Here is an 18,179-nt window from a genome sequence, read left to right on the forward strand (position 1 = left end):
TCAAACTTTTTGATCTAGTGGACGGAAAAGTTACATAGTGCAGCTTTAATTGGGTACTCACAAAGCTCCATTAAAAATGTGCACAGATCCGAAATTTGAAACGGACATGGAAAAAAATACTACATGTCTAGATATATTAATAGTCAATGTTGTTTATCACAGTTTGATAATCACTGATAAAAAGGGTTTAGAATGAACTCCAAACAGGATCCACTGTATTTCATTTAATATCTTTAATGAAGGAAATGAAGGATCCTATTATAGTTCAGTCTTGTCTTCAGTTGTTTCAGCCTCTTTCTGCTTCTGTTAGAAAGAAGACACTCAGACACTCAGTACAGTGTTACAGTTTTTTACAAAAGTGTAAATACTTTTACCATGTATTACAGTGACTGTATGCCTCTGGTCTCTACAATTTTTTACAATCGCTATGACAATTTTTTCAATACTTTCAACAAATTTCTGCAGTTAAAGCGCACAACATCTGTCTGTGTATGCTATACAATTCACACAATTATTGTGGCTTTTACACAAAATGCATACAGTTAACAAAATGCTTGAACTTCTTTTACACACAAGCTCAACCGAGACCAAAACAATGGATTTTTTCTGCCAAATTTAACCAACGCTTTAAAACTGTATGTCAGAACAGATAACATCATGCTCTAAACACTAACCTTATAGGCTAAAGTCAAAGTGAACAGCTGTTCATATTGTGATTGAAACACAAATATATCCCATGTATTTTATTCCATTGTTACTGAGAAACAGCTGATTGAAGTTTTGAAGTTATGCAAATATATAAATCACAGCTGATTCCCATCTAGGAATTGTTCCGGTGTTGATGTTCTTTCAATCACATTGCCATACAGTAAAAGAGGACATCTTTGGGCTTATCTTGTGTGAAAAAGGAACAATAGTTCAACACAAAGGAAGTAAGCCAGCACGAGGGAGAGGAAGATGAGTTCCAGGATAAGGGAGAGGAGTGGGACAAGGACGAGGTAGAGATTGAGGAGTTAGAATGCATGGCGGTGCTCAAAGAAGGGCCAGAATTAGGGTAACTGATGAAATAAGAGCTACTATCATACTATCATATCATAAACCACAGGCCATCATACAGAGAGGCTGGTGAATGAGTACAGCCAAATCTCAGCCGGGACACAGTGGCATCCATTATCCAGAATTTTAGGTAGGATATTGTATAAGGGCTTCTCCTACTGCAAAGTGTAAATACTTTTACCATGAATTTCAGTGACTGTATGCCTCTGGTCTCTAATATGTAACTGTATTTTGTCTATCTAAGGATTCAACATCTATACCTCCCCTCAGGGGCAGAGGAAAGCTCCTAAATGAAGAACAGGAACTTGCTATTGTCAACATGGCTGATAAAACTGAAGGACATTCTATAAAGCTACTCTGAGATGGGTCATTCATTTTTTGTATTGAATTTCTGCAGCAAAAGAAACAAAATGCATGCATTTACTACAAAAATAAAATGTGGAGAGGCTTCAAAAGACACACAATCTATGATCAATAAAATATACTGTCTATTGTATAAGGGCAGACCTGACACATAAAATAATGCAGTTTCTGTAAATCCATCTAGTGTTAGTGTTTTTATGACATTGTTCTATGATTGACTAAATGTTCCTGTTGGAAGAGAACGTGTTAGGGTTTTGGTAGACATTGTGTATTGTGTTAGTATATTGGAGTTTAGTTTACTGTGTGATTTTGAGCATGAAATGAACCGTTTTGCCAATTGTGTGTTGGTGTGTTAAGAGTTTAGGAAAATTGTTAAAAGTATTGAAAAAACTGTAATAACATCAGTGGATCTTCTGAATATGGGAACCTCACCTGCAGCTCTCCATCCAGGAAAGAGTCACAGAAGTTCTGCACATGCTCAGTAGTGATTTCACCCGACGGCATCAGCCATTTCTTGTCCAAGGTGCCATCATAAATGCCGATCCGCGGAAGGTCACGTGACTTCAGGCCGAAGTACTCCAGCACGCGGGCGTTTGATTTATCTCCTCCGTTGACCAGCACAAACAACATCTGCATTTCACAAAAGACAATCAGCAATCTGCACTAAAATCACAAATCACGTCCTCTAGCTCGGCCTGGACCCCACAGACCCCCAAATATGATCACGTGAGGGACCACCATTCTAAAATGTATAATGCTTTTATAAACACTCAATTCATACTCAAAACAAATGATATTATAAATCTAAAATTCGTTTCAGTTACATTATTTTATATACTCGATGTAGTAATGTATTGTTGGATGATTTATTTCTTGTTTATTTATTTAATTATACTCTAATTTTTTATTTATATTAATCATTTTTTATGTGATATATTTTAATCTAATTTAATTTATTTAATAGATTAATAACTAATATTTTTTATTTTAATCACAATTTATTTATTTTTTAGATTTAATTTACTGCTTTACTCTTTAAATGTACTCGTATAAAAACATTTTTACAGTTTTTTTTCTAAACTTTTCCACGAACCCCCTGTCACTCTATTGTGACCCCAGTTTGAAAACCCCTGCTCTAGCTCATGTAGTTTTGGGAAGTCTTGAACCTGTTTTATATAAAATAAGAGGTTCACCTATTTTTAGCAAAATGTTTAAATACCAGAGGCGGACAGTAGTGAAGTATTTTTACTTTCCAAGTAATTTTATTTTTGAAGTATATGTACTTTATCATTATTTTTCTTTGGAAACCATTTACTTCACAACCTTCCAAAACATAATATTGTACTTTTTACTGTACTATGTTTCATATAGAATATCATTTAATATTTAATTACATTAAAAATGTAGTATTGTAAACTTTTACTCAAGTAAAAGTAATTAAAATTTTACTTCAGTACAAGTAAGAAAGTACTATATTTGTAATGTAATTAAGCATTAAAGGTAAATGTAGTGAAGTAAAAAGTATGACATTATAAATTATGCTTTGGAATGTAGTGAAGTAAAAGTTTTCACAACAACAACAAAAAAAACAGATAAAATATTTAGGCTACTTGAAAAATGTACTTACTAAAATACTTCACACACTACTGTCCACCTCTGTTAAATACTGCTGTTTTCTACTCAGGCCTATTCATTTGCATGTTTCTAGTTTTATGAATTTTGTGTAGGCTACATTTATCTTTTCCATGGGTATTCCAGACCAAGATCCTCAGTTGGTTTTTGTGCCAAATAAATGAAAAGATTTCCCACAAATCAGTCGCAGACACTTTCCAATATTTCTGAAAGTTCTGAAAGGCCTGGAATGATCTGGCATGAATATTAGGAGAATATTAGGGTCAAGTGGGCGGAGCAGGAGCACTTGTGTAATCAGTTCAGAAGCTCTTAATCCCATTAGAGAGTAAAACAGTGAGACTTCACCCCTTCATCCCTTTAATTAACACTTTCTCCGTCGGTTCAATGGGAGGAAATTGACCCCCGTCGCGTCGTCGCTCGTTTAAATACCTTTCCAGTGTATTTTTGAGCGAGATCTCTGAAGCGCTCCTGCAGCGGGTCGGATTCCGCGCGCCCTCTGTCGGCCAACAGCAGCACGTGCGTCTTCACCTTAGACTCAAACAGACCCACCGCAGACTGACACACACACACACACACGAAATCATAGTGATTCTTCTTCCTGTGAAACACTGAATAATGACTTATATTCACGACGATTTCTCCAGCGACATGAAATATCATAAAATATCCCAAAAAGCGCCATTAGAATAGTTTCCTTGCAGCTATTTTTACACTAAAAGGCGGATCAGATACAGCATCTGAGGAGACACAAACATCACAAACTCACAGCACAGAGGTCATGCATTTACACAGACATTGCAATAGCAGAAATAACGTTATCACATGATAAACTAATAAATATGAAATTATTAATACAATTGGATAAATGAAAAACAAAACTAGACTATAAATGATGAATATGCACTCTGCCACAACATCATTTAAAGCTGCCCCTGTTTGTAACATTCTTCACTGTGTTCATTTAATCAAAAACAGTGCCTTGATTAATTCAAAATATTTGTATTGTATTTTATTTTTACTGTATTGAGATATTACTTACAGTATATCGCCCAACCCTAATCTTCATTGCACTAGTTATTGCACAATAGTTTTAATAACATAACATAATTATATAATCAGATTAACATTACAAAGCTACTAGAAGGGAGGCGGGAAGAAGTTGAGGTCGGTGTTTGTATGTTCAGTACCGCTTGATTATACTCTGTGAGGTAACCAATGTTATGCATGGTCATGAAGCGTATGAGTCCGTCAGCATCAACTTTTTTGACCTCTGACAGATTCAGGTGCTCCTGATGAAGATCAACCTGTAACACACACACACACACACACACACACACACACACACACACACACACACACACACACACACACACACACACACACACACACACACACACACACACACACACACACACACACATCAAGACATGAATGTTAGCTGAACAGAAAACGTTTCATGAACGATGTAAAAAATAACGTGCACTGTAAACCCAAACACTCAAAATAATTAATTGGTTTGAATAGTCGACTCAAATTAAACAAATTAGTTCAAACAAATTAACTTTTATGAGTATTTAGATATTTACTTTTTCTTTTGAGTTCACAAAACTGACACGTTTTAAGTAACCTGAATTGTTTCATTGTTTTGAGTTTTATGAACTTGTTTCTTTTAATTTAGACGAACTTAAATTTAACTGAAACTGGGCTTGGATTTCTATTTCCCAGCATGCTTTGCCATGACACTCAAGAGGGAGAGTAAATGTTCAAATTAAGTGTTAATGTTTCAGCCCAGAATTTAAAGCCCAAAAAAGTGCATCCATCCATCATAGTAATCCATACGGCTCCGGGGGTTAATAAAGGCCTTCTGAAGCGAAGCCATGCATTTGTGTAAGAAAAATATCCATATTCATGGGCGTCAGAACCATTGTATGTGGGTGAGAAAAGACCCACCCACTTTTTACGATCAATGATATTGGACCCACTCACTTTTATCGTCTCTAATTCAGCACATGTCTGTTTACCTACCCCTAACCGATAAACACTTTTTATTAAACACGTTAGATGCTTTATTTTCACTTTTCTAATATTTTCTTCATTTTTGTTGAAAATAAATGCCTTTCCGGTCTGATATGTGATGGGAAAAGGGAGTAGAGTGAGTTCTGCAAAAGGCGGATTCGAACCGTGGGTCGATTTGCGTCAAAACATTCTGCCATGCGTCTTACCCTTACACTATTGCCACTCTCAATGATACAGTGATTTCTGTAATTTTGTCTTGCCCAACCAGACGTTTAGCAAACAAGGCGGTTTATTTTTACTTAATATAAATGGCATCTACTCCAGTAAAATTTTTCTGAGAGGACCCATCCACATTTTTCTGCTTCCGACGCCCATGTCCATATTTAACACGTTATCTAAATCTATCGTTATCTATATTTAACACGTAACAAATATCTAGCTTCTGCCAAACTGCGTAAAAAAAACAAACTGCGAGAGGCGTTACACTTTCTACAGAAGGCGGTCCACCAGAAGCTAGATATTTTACTTTATAAAGTTTTAAATATGGATATTTGTCTTACACAAACCCAACGATTTGCTTCAGAAGGCCTTTATTAACCCCCCATAGCCGTGTGGAGCACTTTTATTATGGATGGATTCACTTTTATGGGCTTAAAATTTTGGGCTACCATTCACTGCCATTATAATGCTTGGAAGAGCCGGGACATTATTTAATATAACTCCGATTGTATTGTCTGAAAGAAGAATGTCATATACACATGGCTTGAGGGTGAGTAAATCATGGGCTAATTTTCATTTTTGGGTGAACTATCCCTTTAAGAGCAACGTTCTGAGAATGTTCTCTGTTAGCTGTGTGTTTACCTTCCTGAAGATGGAGATGGAGTCAGAGGCAATACCATATTTGGCCCAAACTTCCTTTTCACTGCACAGAGCAACAGGAAGTGCCTCCATCTGTTTAGCGGCAGCCAAATACTCTTTATATCCGTGAGCAGCTTCAGTCTGTTGGAGAGACAGAGAGAATCTAACACACAGAACACTGATCATACATGAGCTCTGCAGCTGCAAACGACTGTGACTTCATTCTGAGAAATACAGCTCATATATTGCCGGATCTGTGGGCTCTCGTTGAGCTGCACCCGCGTCTGTTTATGGAGCGCTGAAGGTGCCAATCCCACAAGTACAGAGACGCTCCACAATTCCGGCCCTGTTCCTCCTCCGCTCGTAGAGTTGGGCCAGAGGACTCGGCATTCTGGATTCCACAATGGCAGTCATTTCCTGAGACCAGTAGAGACTCTTTGGGGAAATTCACCTCCTCGTTTTGTCCAGCCATATAGACTGAACACACACACACACACACACACACACTCGCCTCAAAGAACCCGATGACAGCCACTTCAGCCGAGTCGACGAAGGCCTCGGCCGCAGGAACATCCTTCAGTCTGAGGATGGCGCTCTCTGCAGATCAACACAACTGCATTAATCAAGTTTTAGAGATTGTTTTAGAAAATCATGTTAATGTTTATTATAATATCTTAATAAATTCATGCCTTATAGTCACATTTAGCAGATTAGAGCTGTGCGATAATACACTCAAAAAACTGCTGGGTTAAAAACAAGCAATTGGCTTGTTTTAACCCAGTGAATGGGTTGTTTAACTCAGCTATTGGGTTAAATGGGTTAAAACAACCCAATTGCTGGGTTTGTCCATTTTCAACCCAACTTGGGTTGTTTTTTACCCAGCATTTTTTAGAGTGTATGGTTTCATTTTGCAATGATTCAGGTTATAAAATCGTTATTTCTGAATGTTCAAAACGTCCAGTTTTGAAAACACCTTTTTTTGGTTATGCAAATTTAACTTTAAGGCAAACATTTCATTTTATTCAAACATTATGGGAATGTTACTTTTGAATGTTCTGAAACAAGTAGTAAACTCTAAAAAATGCTGGGTTAAAAATTACCCAAGTTGGGTTGAAAATGGACAGACCCAGCAATTGGGTTGTTTTAACCCAGTGAATGGGTTGTTTTAACCCAGCGGTTGGGTTAAATGGGTTAAAACAGCCCAATTGCTGGGTTAGTCCATTTTCAATCCAACTTGGGTTATTTTTAACCCAGCATTTTTTAGAGTGTATGGTTTAATTTTGCAGTGATTCAGGTTATAAAAACCTTATTTCTGGATGTTCAAAACGTCCAGTTTTGAAAACACCTTTTCTTGGTTATGCAAACTTTAAGGCGAACATTTCATTTTATTCAAACATTATGGGACTGTTACTTTTGAATGTTCTGAAACAAGTAGTAAACTCTAAAAAATGCTGGGTTAAAAATAACCCAAGTTGGGTTGAAAGTGGACTAACCCAGCAATTGGTTTGTTTTAACCAGCAATTGGGTTGTTTTAACCCAGCGGTTGGGTTAAATGTTTGCTTAAAACAACATTTAAGCAAAAATTTAACCCAACCGCTGGGTTAAAACAACCCAATCGCTGGGTTAAAACAACCCAATTGCTGGGTTAGTCCATTTTAAACTTGAGTTCTTTTTAACCCAGCATTTTTTAGAGTGTAACATTTAAAAAATGTTAGATGAATTAAAGCGCTCCACGAACGATGGATGTTTTTTTGAGAGCATTATTACACACTATATAACTTTTAATGAACGTTCTATAAACGTTATTGGAAGAATGTTTGTTCATAACCTTTAACCTTTAGGCATCTAACGGTCAAAAACATTATTCTAGTTTGAGTTTATGAAAAGCATAGCAGACAACAGAGAATAATATTGACAGTTTAATGATGTTTAAAGTCTTCTGACAGCTTACCTTGATCTTCTGCAGTCACACACACAGTCAATAAAGAAAAAACAACGAGAAACATCATGACTGCACTAAATATGGACAAACTGTGAGAAGAAAGAAAGAGAGAAGAAGCCCACCCGTTATGCTCTTGTATGTGGGGGTCCGTCCGCTGGTCACATGACTGTCTGTGGGCTGATGCTGATTGGTGGAGCTGTGTGAATCAGACAGGTGTGCAGCTCACGGTCTGGTCAGACGCTTTGGATTACGTGTCACTGAAGACACACATGTTGCTTTTCTTCCTGAATGAAAATAAGCCTCAGTGCTTAAACACAATATTGTAAAATGCAATCAGTGGTAAGGAGTAAGAGATTTACATTGAAACTCATGGGCCAAAGCAGGGCAAATAACAGAAAGCTGGACATCAGAAGATCTCTGCTTCACATTTGTCATATATATTAAGAAATGATATAAGGGTCCATAAGGATTTTAAGAAATATATTTTTTTAATTCTATATTTTAACAAAAAAACAAAATAACAGTTTTCAGACCAGTAATCACAAGTGATCCACAAATAAATCAAAAAACAAAATAACACAAAAATGTATAAATATAGGCCTAAACTTTTATTAATAAATAATACAACGAAAATATAATAAAAATATAAGTAAATAAAAAGGAAAATAAATAAATAAAATGAAATAGAGCCTACTTGCATTGATTCTAGGTTCAGGTTGACCTACCAAGGTTTTGCAAAATCATTTGTGAAATCCTGGGACCAATATAAGCAAAACAAAAAAAAAATCAATTTCTGTTTAAACTTATCCATTTTATATATGCAGCGAAAGAAAATTAGGCCTATTTTTACTCAGATTACGAAGTGCTTCTTTTGTATGGATTATCATAAAATACACCACAGACACCTTCTCCACAGACTCCTTGTATTGGGAAATCTGATTTCTAAAGTCATCAACTAAAGTCAGCATGAAACAGAAATTGCACTATTGTGTCGTATATCTGAGTGAAACGCTTCTGGAACAATAACAAATGTAGGGCGGGGCTTGATTTTGTCTGTGGGGAATTGATTGAACGGTTGTGGTTTGCTATTGGTGGATCTCATGTGAGTGACAGGTTGCCCCGCCCTTGCACCACGGACAGTGTTGTGAATGTTGTGCATAAAACTAGTGGAAATAGAAAGTGCAAATGTGCTCAAAATAATTATTATGCTGTCAAGCTTTCATTTAATTTCAAACATTTTATTTAAAAAAAGTTTAAGATCTTATTTCACAATAACATAAAGTGTATATAAAACAGAATATCACCAGTAAAAACACAACAGGGAGTGTGTGTTTTGTTCAATCTTTGCAGGTCCAGCAGCAGCAATCATTGTTTTATCCTGTCGTCGGCTGATATTTCTATTCACTTCTGTCATTTAACATTCATTAACACGATCAAGATGTGAAATTATTGGCTATACTTATTATATTCCCAGCTAACATTCTGTTCTCTCAAAGTTATGAACAAACGTTCTTCCACTAACATTATATAACGTTTTTTCACTGTAAAAAAAAAAAATCGTAAAAAGAAGGTACATGACTGGCAGCTACGGCTGCCAAACAAAAACCATAAAATGAAGGTAAAATATCTTAATTCAAATAAAGTGCAAAAACAATAATTTTACAGAAATTTACATTAAAAGTTTTAGTGAAAAACACTGTTATTTTACAGATGTTTTTCCTTGTTTAAAGGGGCTATATGCGTTTTTCTGAAATTTAAACTCGCGACTGACACCTGTGGCCAAAAAATAGAACTGCTCTGCTCGCTCTCGACAGCGCAGGAAAAAACGACCCGCCAGAAAATAGGAAAAATAGGATACAGGCTTATAGGTGCACCCACTGTGAGCGGACAAGGTGTCAGTATGCTCATCAGGAGATGTTTGAGTCATAAATGGTAAAATAAAAAGGCTATTGTTACGTTTATTTTGGGGAAAAAGTTGCATATAGCCCCTTTAAATTAAGATATTTTACTTTAATTTTATGGTTTTTGTTTGGCAGCCGTAGCTGCCAGTCATTTACCATTTGTTTACGATTTTATTTTTACAGTGAAACTAATAAGATTTACTTTAAAATTACAAAGAATAATGTTAAATTGTTAGTATGGACATAAACCTTTAATATAATGAGCTAAATATTTTATTACAGATTAGTTCTGTAATTTTACATACATTTGTATGTAATTTAAGAAAACAGAAAAATACTGTATAAATAATACAGTAATTTCCCTGTATAAAAAATGAGAATGACTGTGATTTGTCATTTATGATATAATCCTTAAAATAACAGTCAAGTTGTTTATTTACAGATATTGTTTGCAATTTTACATAGTTTTAAACATAATTCAAAATTACAGGAAAATACTGTAAACAATTTAGAGTTATTTTTTATGTAAAATTTGGATTTTTTTTTTTTACAGTGTGGTAATGTTTACAAAATGTTAGTACAACAAAAGTTACTTACACATTGCTCATTTTTTTCTGAAACGTTTTAGTTGGAAGTTCATCTAACGCTTTTTAAAATGTTACTACTTCAAAAGTAACGTTACCATAATGTTTGAAAAATTACTAAATGGCATGTTCCCTTAGCATTCGCATAACCAAGAATAAAGAGTGTTAAATGTTCAGAGAACATTCAAAATATAACATTTTTATAACTTAATAGGAACGTTAGCACACAGCTTCTGCAGTCACCTCAGGCGGTGGTTGTGTGTGTGCTCATTTGTAATTGGTTAAACTGATGTGTTACAACACTCCCTGATCTAGTTAAACAGGTTCACATCAGGATAGATTAAGAGCTGCAGTCTCTTCTCACTACAGGATCTAAAGAGTCAGGATTTAAAATAGAGCTAATGCTCAGCTCAGAGTTAAAAAGGAGCTGTTTTCATACAGACATGCAACAGTTACGCAACATTTGACCTAGAGGTAAGGTCAGAGGTCAGTGCAGTTTCTGGAGAGATGTGAAATCAAATAGAAAAGCACATGTGCTGATCTGTGTGGGTTTATGCACTGTAAAAAATAATACATCCTTAAAATAAAGGAAAAAGTACTGGCAGCCTGGACATTATCAGTAGTTTTACGGACATTTCTGTTAACCCTATAGAACGCAATGAAGGTTAAACACCTGGAAAAAATAAATATGGAAAATTTCGTCAAATTAATACAGTACATTGTGCCCTATTTTTACAGATTTTTTTAGAGTGTTATGACAGCGATGTCCATAGATTTGCCACAAAGCTCAGACCTGATCAGACGCTCATGAAAGTCTAATGTTGCCTTCATGTACATGAACATTGGACATGAACAGCCTTTCGAGCCATTCATGACTGAAAGCTCAAAGATCATTTTGATACCTGAGGATTTACATAACCAAAAATAACCAATAATAGGCTATTGTATTTTACACACGCATTTATTTGACTAAAACTCCAGAATCAGATAACAGTGAAAGGGTTAGTTCACCCAAAAATGAAAATTCTGTCATTAATTACTCACCCTCATGTCGTTGGACACCCGTAAGTCCTCCGTTCATATTCGGAACACAAATGGAGATATTTTAGTTGAAAGCTGATGCTGAGAAAGGCTTCAGATAGGCCTCCATTGGCATTCAGTACATTGACACTTCCAAGATCCATGAAAGGCACTTAAAACGTCGTTACAAAGTCCATCTCACCACCGTGGCTCTACAATAATCTTACGATGCGACGACAATAGTTTTTGTGCGCAAAAAAAAATCTAAATAACACCTTTATCCAACTTGTTCTCAACTTCCGTGTATGCCTCCACGACGCATGCGCGAGAATATGACGCAGATCCGGCGTTCGGACAGATGACCCAGAAGCGATTTGTTTACGAGCAGAGGAAGACGCGCGTGTCTAAGCTGTTGGATTCTACATTGATCGTGCTTTAGGTCTCGGCGTAGTGCTCAAAATGGGGCTTAAGTGTGTATTTCATGGATTCCCGAACACCGGCGCTACGTCATATTCTCGCGCATGCGTCGTGGAGGCACATACGGAAGTCGAGAACAAGTTGGATAAAGGTGTTATTTTGATTTTTTTTTGCGCACAAAAACTATTGTCGTCGCATTGTATGATTATTGTAGAGCCACTGTGGTGAGATAGGCACTTAAAACGTCGTTACAAAGTCTTTCATGGATCTTGGGAGTGAAAATGTACTGAATGCCAATGGAGGCCTGTGTGAAGCCTTTCTCAGCATCAGCTTTCAACTAAAATATCTTCATTTGTGTTCCGAATATGAACTGAGGTCTTACGGGTGTCCAACGACATGAGGGTGAGTAATTAATGACAGAATTTTCATTTTTGGGTGAACTAACCCTTGAATGTTTATATATGGATGTCAATGAATGCGACGCTACTTTTTATTCAAAATTTGCTCGATATTGAATCTATTAAAATTTCCCCCAAAAATAGGCAAGAATGAACATGTCCTCCATGATTCATATTTTTTGCTGAAAACAAATCACTTGAGTGCAAAAAAATCATGATTCCGACTTGGAAGTGGGAAATTTCCAATTGCAGACAAAGTCTCATTAGCTGATATAAATCCCATCCGAAGAGCACGAGCTCATCTTATATAGATGTGTTTGAATACAGCACCGAATTAACAAACACAGAACATTACAGTATATGTTAATGAGCAGATTATATAATAACCTAAATGACTGTCAGGACAGTCAATCGGGATTGTGGATTAGAGCTGCTTAATCTTTAAATACTAAAGTTCAGCTATAACCGTATGTTTAGGATCAGGGTAAATCAGGCATGTGTTTCTCAGAATATCTGCTGCCGGTTTTTTTTAGCTGTTCGAAGCTAAAAACTGATGTGAGCGGTGAAATCGTCTTTAAATCTCAGCAGTCGCTGGTTAGAGAAGACACTCAAATAGCCTGACCTGAGATCAGAAACAGCAAATAAACACGACCTCACAACAAGTCTGAGTTTGTTGACAAGAATCATTTGATGCTATTTTATCATTTAAACATATTAAACATGCACAGCATCATGCTGATTTATTTTAGATTTAGATTAATTTGCTTACAATTGGTTATTTGGTGAAGTATTTAATATGGAAAATGAATGATGCAGCATTCAGGGAACGTTCTCAGAACGTTCTCTCAAAGTTATAAACAAACATTCTTAGTAACATTAATATAATGTGTGTTCAAAGTTCTCAGGGCCCGTATTCATTAAGAATCTTAATGCAAAGAGTAGCTCCTAGTGACAAAATTCTAAGAAAATTCTTAGAAATGTGGGCGTTCACTCTTAAAATTAACTAAAAAATCCTAGTAAAGAAAAAAGTAATTCAGAAAGCATCTTAACCCTTAAAAAAGGTCTTAAGGTCCAATTTTTTAGGAGCACGGACGAGGACTTTTAAGAGGCTTACGAGTTTCTTTAGCAGCGGAGAAAATGTCAGAAAGACGAAGAGGGAGAAGAAATGTGTTGCAGACAATGGATGACAGTGACTTAAGACGCTATAGATTAGATCGTGCAGGGATCATGTTTGTTGCATTAAATCCAACTTTCAAACCACCAATAAAAGAGACGTGCCAGCAATCAGTGTAATTGGAAAGAGTGGAACAATGTTTATAATTCTAAGCCAATCAAATACCTTATAGGAAATGAACAGCAAGGTAAATAATAAAAGGATTTATATACACTGAAAAAAAGGATTTGTTGAATTTACTAAAAAAATGTATCGTAAGTGGTCGCAATCAATTTATTTGATCTCGATTTAAACAAAAACACATGCAATTCCCATAAAACCAATTAATTTTTTAAAATTAAAATAAAAAACCAAATTTAAATTATTTAAACGAGCACAAATTAATGATGCTTAATTTAATTTTTCAGTGTACATATATAGTGTGTGTGTGTGTGTGTGTGTGTGTGTGTGTGTGTGTGTGTGTGTGTGTGTGTGTGTGTGTGTGTGTGTGTGTGTGTGTGTGTGTGTGTGTGTGTGTGTGTGTGTGTGTGTGTGTGTGTGTGTGTGTGTGTGTGTGTGTGTGTGTGTGTGTGTGTGTGTGTGAGAACGGTAAAATAGGACAATTTGCGCTTGTAAATTCAAAGTGACCCTATACTTAAAAGCACTCCTTTTTCCCCTTTTTGGACAACCAACCAATCAGAGTCTTCAAAAGACTGTGTCATACGTAGCAACGGGTCAGCCCCGCCTCTTCACTAAGATAAAAGTTTTTGTATTTTCCTTGCTCAGAGTTGCTCTCAGATCGGTCTTGAATAGCTCTTAAGCTAAGACTCCTACGTAAAAGTTTTTAAGCTAAATTAGGAGTTTTCTGAGAGGACTCTTAGAGTCTTTATGAACACGGGCCCTGGTCTTTAATAATGTTCTCAAAACAGCATTATTTGTTCATCATTCATGGAACGTTTTTCTTCGTCTAAGTTGTTTATAGAAAATTCAAAAGTAACATTTCCATAATGTTTGCCAAATTATCAATTGGAGTGTTCCTTTAATGTTTGTAAAACATTACAATTTTCAGAGAACATTCAGAAAACGTTTTCATAACTTAATGGGAACGTTAGCACAATGTTCTTTGAATGGGGTTTAAATTGGGATGTGTTGATAATGTGAAAATGAGATGAAAACTGAGGATAAAGTCTTATGTATTAATCAACTCATTACCCAAAAAGACCGTTTGAACACACATTCATCATATTTCATGGCGTGTTCATGCCTGTGTCTGTCAGACAAACTGCAGATGTTCTAAATAAACGATGACTGTTACCACACGTGTGTCCTCAGCTGGAAGAGCCTGAAGTGCTTAAAATACCCCATGTGTCAATCTCCTGATCCCTCTATCTGTTTCTGTGGGAGGCGTTTGAGGATCAGAAGATTAGTCGAGCGCTATAAAAGCTGCCGGCAGAGACACTGGACACAAGCTGAAGTGAGACATCGCAGAAGAGAAGCGAAGAGAACCACCAGAAGAGCCCGAAACTCCAGCACACGGTAAGAGATTCTCCTCACCTGAGACACATTTACAGCACAATGAGAAACAGTCAGGTAAATACCACGGTATTTCATTTATACTCAGACAGGCTGTAGTAAAAACACAACACATGATTTACTGAGAGCAGGAATTCTGGACTGAGGAGCATGAGGAGAAAACCACTGAACATAGAAACAAAACAGAAAGAGAGAAAGACTTTCGTGGGCTGATTTATTGATGGAGAGGAAACTCAAAAAAAGGAAAAGCACATTTCAGTTAATTCAGTTGATCATTAAACTACAGGTGTTGTGCAGAGATTACCACGGATTCTTCTTTCGGCCACAGAATATAAAGTTGGAATTCCGAGGAAAAAAAAGTCAGAAACAACACGAAAACAAACTTCCATAATTACAAACTCAAACTTACATTATGTTTCCAGGTGAAGCTGAAATGTACAGTAGACATTCTACAGCAAGAGCCAATTTAGGCAAAAATAGACTAAAAACAGAAGCTCTGAGACATTTCTCCCAGGATCCCAGAAGTAGGCAAGGCTAAATGTGATGCTAATGCCTGGAATTAGAGCGCTGGGCATCTCCTCTACGAGATTAGCAAGATTATGTAAGATCTTATCATTCACACTGTCTGTATATATCACAAGGCAAACAGATGTTGGTAAATAAACCTACTCATTGTGCAACCAGCAGATTAGGATGAACAAAATCCCAAAATGAGAAGACTAACAGCTAACCTGTTGAGGACACCGGACAATATAGTCCCATTTTAAAGGAAATATTTTCTGTTTATATTTCAGTAAGTGACAGAAATGGACGACCCAGCACCCGTTGAGAAGAGAGGGCCACCAAAGTTCAAGCAGAGGACCACTCGCACCTTCAAGAGCAAGGCTCCTAAACCTGGCCAGAAAGGCTTCGGAGATGAAATCCCTGGAATGGAGGGGCTCGGCACAGGTAAAGCTCGTCATTTCAGTTTCCTTCATGACGTCCATATTGTTTCTGTGTTTTGAATGACATACAGCGATGAATCTGACCACGTTCTTTCTCTGGTTTTTACACAGACATCACTGTGATTTGCCCATGGGAAGCTTTTGGAGACATGGAGCTCGGTGATCTGGCGAAATATGGAATTGTGTAGCGCATCCACCCAACCTTCATCCTTTGATCAAATGATCATGTAATGTAATAGAATTGTCCACTCACAATGAGACTGAACCAGCGGCAGATGCTTTCAGCCCAACACACAGAGAGGATGCGACATGATTAATAATATTTTTTAGGACAAATGACAGGGACTCTCTGCTGCTCTTCTTCCACTACATCAGTGGAGCTCTTAGCAGGAGGAATCGATCTCAGAGCCGCAAAATCATGCAGTACAAATCAACTTTATTTTTTTTAACTGTAAATGTGATTGTGTCTGTCATATCAAATCATCATGGTTAATTTAAACCATCGATTTGGCAGTAGAACACAATAAAACATTTATTTTCCCATAAATTTGTGTGATGGGTCTTTTCTCTTTCAGAACTGATAGAAAATCTCTAAACTGGGTCCATTATGAAACAAGTTCATTCATTTCAATTTGTTCAAATATAAACCTCTAACAAATGAAAGTTTCAGTGTGTAAAATCTTGGTTTTATACCCATTGGTCATATTAGGCATTGGCACTAACAAAATACAGTCTGAGAAATACCAAGATATTAATTCAGATAAATACCTTTTAGAAGGGCTTTATAAAAGCTACTATTTTTTTTATTATACCAAACCAGCATAGGCCTACTTTTTGTACACTTTTTGCTGAAGCTCCTATATGAACAGTTTCTAAAATTGTATATGAGGTGCAGTGTTTTATCTGTTTTTATTTTTTTTTGCTTACCAAAAGTCAATTATTGATAAACCGATAAAGCGCGCTGAGAGAAACCGGTGCGATTTTCTGAGGCGAGGCACTTTTACTTCACGTTCACGGCATATTTCAATGAAAAGAATCGATAAGCGTTATGACGTTGGGTTTAACTGCTGGTAAGTCAAAGAAGAAATTTTTTTTTTCTTCGAATATTCCTGTTTTCCAGCCTTCTTTCTACAAGGAGACTGACGAAAACACTGCACTTCACAAACACACGATAGAAGAAGGGACACACACACACACACACACACACACACACATATAAAATCGACGGCTAGAGGATGTTAAATTATAGATATTGAAGGTTATAAACCATTAGCTTGTATAGGCTAATGTAGAATCGCTTAGAATAAACCACGAGCATTACGGTATGGACCCTTTCCACTGTCAGCATCTAAATCCTGCATATAACTTAACTTTATGAGGTTGTGATAAAATGATTTTTATTGATTATAAAGGGAGTGCTCTTTGCCAACTGTCCAAAAATACACACACTTGGTTTCAGTATCTTTGTGGGGACTCTCCATCGGCGTAATGACTTTTATACTTTACAAACTGTATTCTATCCCCTTAAATACTGGGTAAACTTGGTATGAGGGACGTGGGACTTGGTACTGGTATGACATTTTATATGTTTAAAGGGAGAACATCATAAATGAAACTTTATTGACAACAACAGTTCCCATATCAATATCCTAACCAATAAAATAGCCTTAAAGCTACACTGTAACTTTTTTAGTTTATTCTTAGCTAAAAACACGTAGTTCTTTCAAAAATATATGTGCTCATTAATGTATCTTTACTACTTTCAAGTAATAAAGTATTCTCAAAAGTTTATAATATGCCATTGAAAATACATACGGGTGAGGGGTTCGAATGCGGGTCGCCATGTTGAATCTCATCTTGAAAGTACATTAGCCAAAGAGGGACATACCTGTAAATTCAAGCTTCGCGTTTTAACACTCGATGGCACGTGTCGAATGTGGACGAGGTCGAACTGGAAGCCATGTTAATCTTGGACTAAATCGGCCACGATAGGAGTTAAAACGAAATCGGAATTGAGAGGAACAGAAACTAATATTCACTGGATGGTCATATACCTTTTCACCGCTAGATGGGGGAAAATATCACACAGTGTAGCTTTAAAGGAACACTCAATTTTTTTTTTGAAAATAGGCACCTTTCCCAGCTCCTCTAGAGTTAAACCAAGCCTGCAACACTCCTCTCAGAAACTGAAGCCTCTGCGCCTCGATCAACCCCCCCGGTGGCCGGTCAAAGTATAGCTCCTAACCCCCGCCCCTCCATGTATTAGAATGGACGCGGGACGAACTAAACAATTAAATTACACTTCAAATAAACAATGCATCATGAAGCTTCGAAGCGTTATGAATCAGTGAGTCGATTCAGC

At 36.6% G+C, this 18,179-nt stretch overlaps 2 protein-coding genes across 2 annotated transcripts; one reads left to right on the forward strand and one right to left on the reverse strand.

Moving 5' to 3' along the window:
• Window positions 1-258: 258 nt before the first annotated feature.
• erp27 (endoplasmic reticulum protein 27) lies at window positions 259-11,246 on the reverse strand (the record flags this gene model as incomplete). The annotated part of the gene is made up of 8 exons (XM_079840052.1): window positions 259-303; window positions 1,852-2,049; window positions 3,481-3,606; window positions 4,239-4,355; window positions 5,929-6,066; window positions 6,437-6,522; window positions 10,952-11,025; window positions 11,146-11,246. The coding sequence occupies 8 exons, from the start codon at window positions 11,244-11,246 to the stop codon at window positions 259-261; spliced, it is 885 nt and encodes a 294-aa protein (XP_079696178.1).
• A 3,558-nt stretch (window positions 11,247-14,804) lies between these two features.
• pde6ha (phosphodiesterase 6H, cGMP-specific, cone, gamma, paralog a) lies at window positions 14,805-17,606 on the forward strand. Its single transcript, XM_079840000.1, has 3 exons — window positions 14,805-14,876; window positions 15,668-15,821; window positions 15,929-17,606. Exons 2-3 carry the CDS (start codon window positions 15,680-15,682, stop codon window positions 16,003-16,005), a joined length of 219 nt encoding a protein of 72 aa, XP_079696126.1. The 5' UTR covers window positions 14,805-14,876; window positions 15,668-15,679; the 3' UTR covers window positions 16,006-17,606.
• The last annotated feature ends 573 nt before the right edge of the window (window positions 17,607-18,179 follow it).

Source organism: Gobio gobio, assembly GCF_949357685.1.
Source record: "Gobio gobio genome assembly, chromosome: 17".
Lineage (NCBI taxonomy): Eukaryota > Metazoa > Chordata > Actinopteri > Cypriniformes > Gobionidae > Gobio > Gobio gobio.